The sequence below is a fragment of the Bison bison genome, unplaced genomic scaffold (genome assembly GCF_000754665.1).
Source record: "Bison bison bison isolate TAMUID 2011002044 unplaced genomic scaffold, Bison_UMD1.0 scf7180017864467, whole genome shotgun sequence".
Classification (NCBI taxonomy): Eukaryota; Metazoa; Chordata; class Mammalia; order Artiodactyla; family Bovidae; genus Bison; species Bison bison.
Window position 1 is genome coordinate 130344 of NW_011495028.1, and position 3826 is coordinate 134169.

Genomic DNA, 3826 nt, shown 5'->3' on the forward strand with positions numbered 1-3826 from the left:
GTAACCAGATTGGGTGCACACCCACTCAGCAAGGACTGGCCAGGGCCCCAGCTTCCCCACTGCTCTGGACTACCTGGAGGGCAGCAGCTCAGTGCCGTTTAGCTGGCAAGCCATACGATCCATACAAGCCAAGAACTGTTCAACTGACTCCTCAGCTCTTAGTGAGTCTTCTCTGGCTTTCCAACAAGCAGAGCCACACAGAGGGCCCCTCTGCCCCCAGTGCACGGACCAGGGGAGTGACTCTCCAATCCGGATGAGCAGCACAAACAGCTGGGCCTCTGGGGAATGAACACACATTCCAGGGATTTGGATACAGACAGTCCTACAAGCAAATGCTGAAACCACGTTTCAGCATTTCCCATGGGACTTATATTCCTATTCAAACGTTTTACAAGAAGTCTCTAAGGCACTGCAGAAATTGAGCCTTGTTGCTATGGACTGAATGGTGGTCCCCAAATTCAGACTGTTATTGTTGTTCAGTCGCTCAGTTGTGTCTGACTCTTTGCGACCCCATGGACTACAGCACACCAGGCTTCTCTGCCCTTCTCCCATCTCCCAGAGCTTGCTTAAACTCATGTCCATTGAGTTGGTGATGCCTTCCAACCATCTCGTCCTCTGTTGCCCCCTTCTCCTCTTGCCCTCAATCTTTCCTAGTATCAGGATCTTTTCCAATAAGTCGGCTCTTCATACCAGGTGGCCAAAGTATTGGAGCTTTAGCATCAGTCCCTCCAGTGAATGTTCAGGATTGATTTCCTTTAGGATTGACTGGTTTGATTTCCCTGCTGTCCAAGGGACTCTCAACAGTCTTCTCCAGCACCACAGTTCGAAATTCAGATATTGATGCCCTAATTCCCAATGTGACATGTCTGGAGCTGTTGGCAGTAATCAGGGCTAGATTGGGCAAATGGGGTGGGGCCCTAGTCTGATGGGGTAACGCCCTTCTAAGAAGAGATACCAGAGACTGTTGTCTTCAGACGCATAGAGAAGTAAGGTGAGCACATTGCAAGATGGTGGCCTCCTACAAGCCCAGGAAAGAGGCTTCAGAATGAAACCTACCTTGCTGGCACCTTGGTCTTGGACTTTGAGCCTCCAGAGCTGTAAAAAACCAAATTTCTGCTGTTTAAGCTGCCCACTCTGTGGTATTTCATTATGGCAGCCCAAGCAGATGAATACACCTGCGTTTCTTTTTAATTTCATTTTCCATGGCTCTTGTTTCAGTTACATTGGTCTTCCAGGTCCTTCAGAACCAACCCCAGGACATTCTGATTACAGTTCTCTCTGCACACTCACCCCTTGCCCCCTCCTCTGTCACCTGAGCCCCACATTTCGAGGACTGGCTGATCTCATCCAAATTCTCAGCTTAAATGCCCTTCCAGAAGCGGCGAGAGGTTTGCTATTTGCCCATCTTATTTCAAACTTTTCTTCCTTTGAAATGTTAAGCCTATTTATGATACATCGCATAACTTCTCTCTGTCACATGTACTTTCTCTAATTCAGTTTTACTGATTAAGGCCCTTGGGTGGCAAAGTTTAATGGAAGCTAGCTACTTTATTATATATCTTTGTCAAATGTGTACTTGTTTGAGGCAACCTGAATTAAAGAAAGTCACGAGAAGCGTAAGACATGCCCTTTCTAGTAGTTCTCTTTTGATAGCCAGAGCCTTTATAAAGTTGATGCTGCATTTTAATTCAGAAGTCAACATAACAGTTAAATACATGTAGTAAGTTGAACGTGTTAGTGAAATAGGAGCTAGGCTTTGTATTTCCAAACATGTTTCCAAAAGCCTGTTTTATTTTAAAACACACACAGCGTTGGACACAAACGTCTTTTTAACCATTGTGGAGCAAATTTCACTGACTGCTTAAATTGATAGCTCTCCCTCTGTACTGAGTCCACTGTTCTCGAAGCCTTATAAAGGATGAGAAGATGGGTCGCTTCCTTTACTTCCCTCTTTGTTGTAATACGAGTCCATGAATGACAGAAATTACACGACCAATTTTTCCGTAACCATTTGGCAATCATTAAAGCTTCGCAGTTGCTGGTTTTCCTACTGGTGTTTTACAACCTAAGGTAAAAACAGAGAGATGGCTCATGAAATCATACAACACTTGGGCACTGGCGAAAGAAAAACACACGACATCTGTGCAGAGTTTTACAGACTGAAAAACAATCAGTGGAGACAGCAGCACCGTTAATAGAAGCAGCAGTGTCTCAAAGAGGCGATGGGCATGGCCATGGTGCCCCCAGCCACGTTTCCTGAACTTCAAGGCGAGCATGTTCCAGTATGTTCACTCTCACACCATTGACTTCTGAGATTAAGAAATCAACTCCATCATCCTCAGAATGAGGGTTTTGGTGTCTATTTTAGCTTTATGCCTCTCTCACCAAATTCCGAAGAAGAGCAGGGAGATAAAAAAAAAAAACATCTTAAATGAACAATGCAAAGAAATAGCAGAAAACAAACGAATGGGAAAGACTAGAGATCTCCTCAAGAAAATTAGAGACACCAAGGGAATGTATCATGCAAAAGACAGACACAACAAAGGACAGGAGTGGTGTGGACCTAACAGAGCAGAAGATAGTAAGAGGTGGCAAGAGCACACAGAAGAACTGTACAAAAAAGGTCTTCAGTTCAGTTCAGTTGCTCAGTCGTGTCCGACTCTTTGCGACCCCATGAATTGCAGCACACCAGGCCTCCCTGTCCATCATCAACTCCCGGAGTTCACCCAAACCCATGTCCACCGAGTCGGTGATGCTATCCAGCCATCTCATCCTCTGTCGTCCCCTTCTCCTCCTGCCCCTAATCCCTCCCAGCATCAGAGTCTTTTCCAATGAGTCAACTTTTCACATGAGGTGGCCAAAGTACTGGAGTTTCAGCTTTAGCATCAGTCCTTCCAAAGAACACCCAGGACTGATCTTGGTTAGGATGGACTGGTTGGACCTCCTTACAGTCCAAGGGACTCTCAAGAGTCTTCTCCAACACCACAGTTCAAAAGCATCAATTCATCCCACCCTCTCCCTCTCCCACAGAGTCCACTGAAACATGTATAATATCATAGATGAAGCGAGTCGCCAGTCCAGGTTCGATGCACGATACTGGATGCTTGGGGCTGGTGCACTGGGACAACCCAGAGGGATGGTACGGGGAGGGAGGAGGGAGGAGGGTTCAGGATGGGGAACATGTGTATACCTGTGGCGGATTCATGTTGATATATGGCAAAACCAATACAATATTGTAAAGTTAAAAAATAAAATAAATAAATAAATAAAAAGCATCAATTCTTAGGCGCTCAGCCTTCTTCACAGTCCAACTCTCACATCCATACGTGACCACTGGGAAAACCACAGCCTTGACTAGATGCACCTTTGTTGGCAAAGTAATGTCTCTGCTTCTGAATATGCTGTCTTGGTTGGTCATAACTTTCCTTCCAAGGAGTAAGCGTCTTTTAATTTCATGGCTGCAATCACCATCTGCAGTGATTTTGGAGCCCAAAAAAATAAAGTCTGACACTGTTTTCACTGTTTCCCCATCTATTTCCCATGAAGTGATGGGGCCAGATGCCATGATCTTCGTTTTCTAAATGTTGAGCTTTAAACCAAATTTTTCACTCTCCTCTTTCACTTTCATCAAGAGGCTTTTTAGTTTCTCTTCACTTTCTGCCAATAAGGGTGGTATCATCTGCATATCTGATATTATTGATATTTCTCCCAGCAATCTTGATTCCAGCTTATGCTTCATCCAGCCCAGCGTTTCTCTTGATGTACTCTGCATATAAGTTAAATAGGCAGGGTGACAATATACAGCCTTGACATACTCCTTTTCCTA

At 44.9% G+C, this 3826-nt stretch overlaps 1 protein-coding gene across 2 annotated transcripts in view; it reads right to left on the reverse strand.

The window, feature by feature from the left end:
* Positions 1-1759: 1759 nt before the first annotated feature.
* The window catches only part of GNPAT (glyceronephosphate O-acyltransferase), a 40646-nt gene continuing 38579 nt past the window's right edge, over positions 1760-3826 (reverse strand). Inside the window, exon 17 of one of the 2 annotated variants that reach the window (XM_010860524.1) lies at positions 1760-2065. In XM_010860524.1, coding sequence (XP_010858826.1) covers positions 2022-2065 — 44 coding nt within the window. In that variant the 3' untranslated portion in view covers positions 1760-2021. The remainder of the gene's footprint in view (positions 2066-3826) is intronic. The other variant, XM_010860523.1, reaches the window with a different exon arrangement.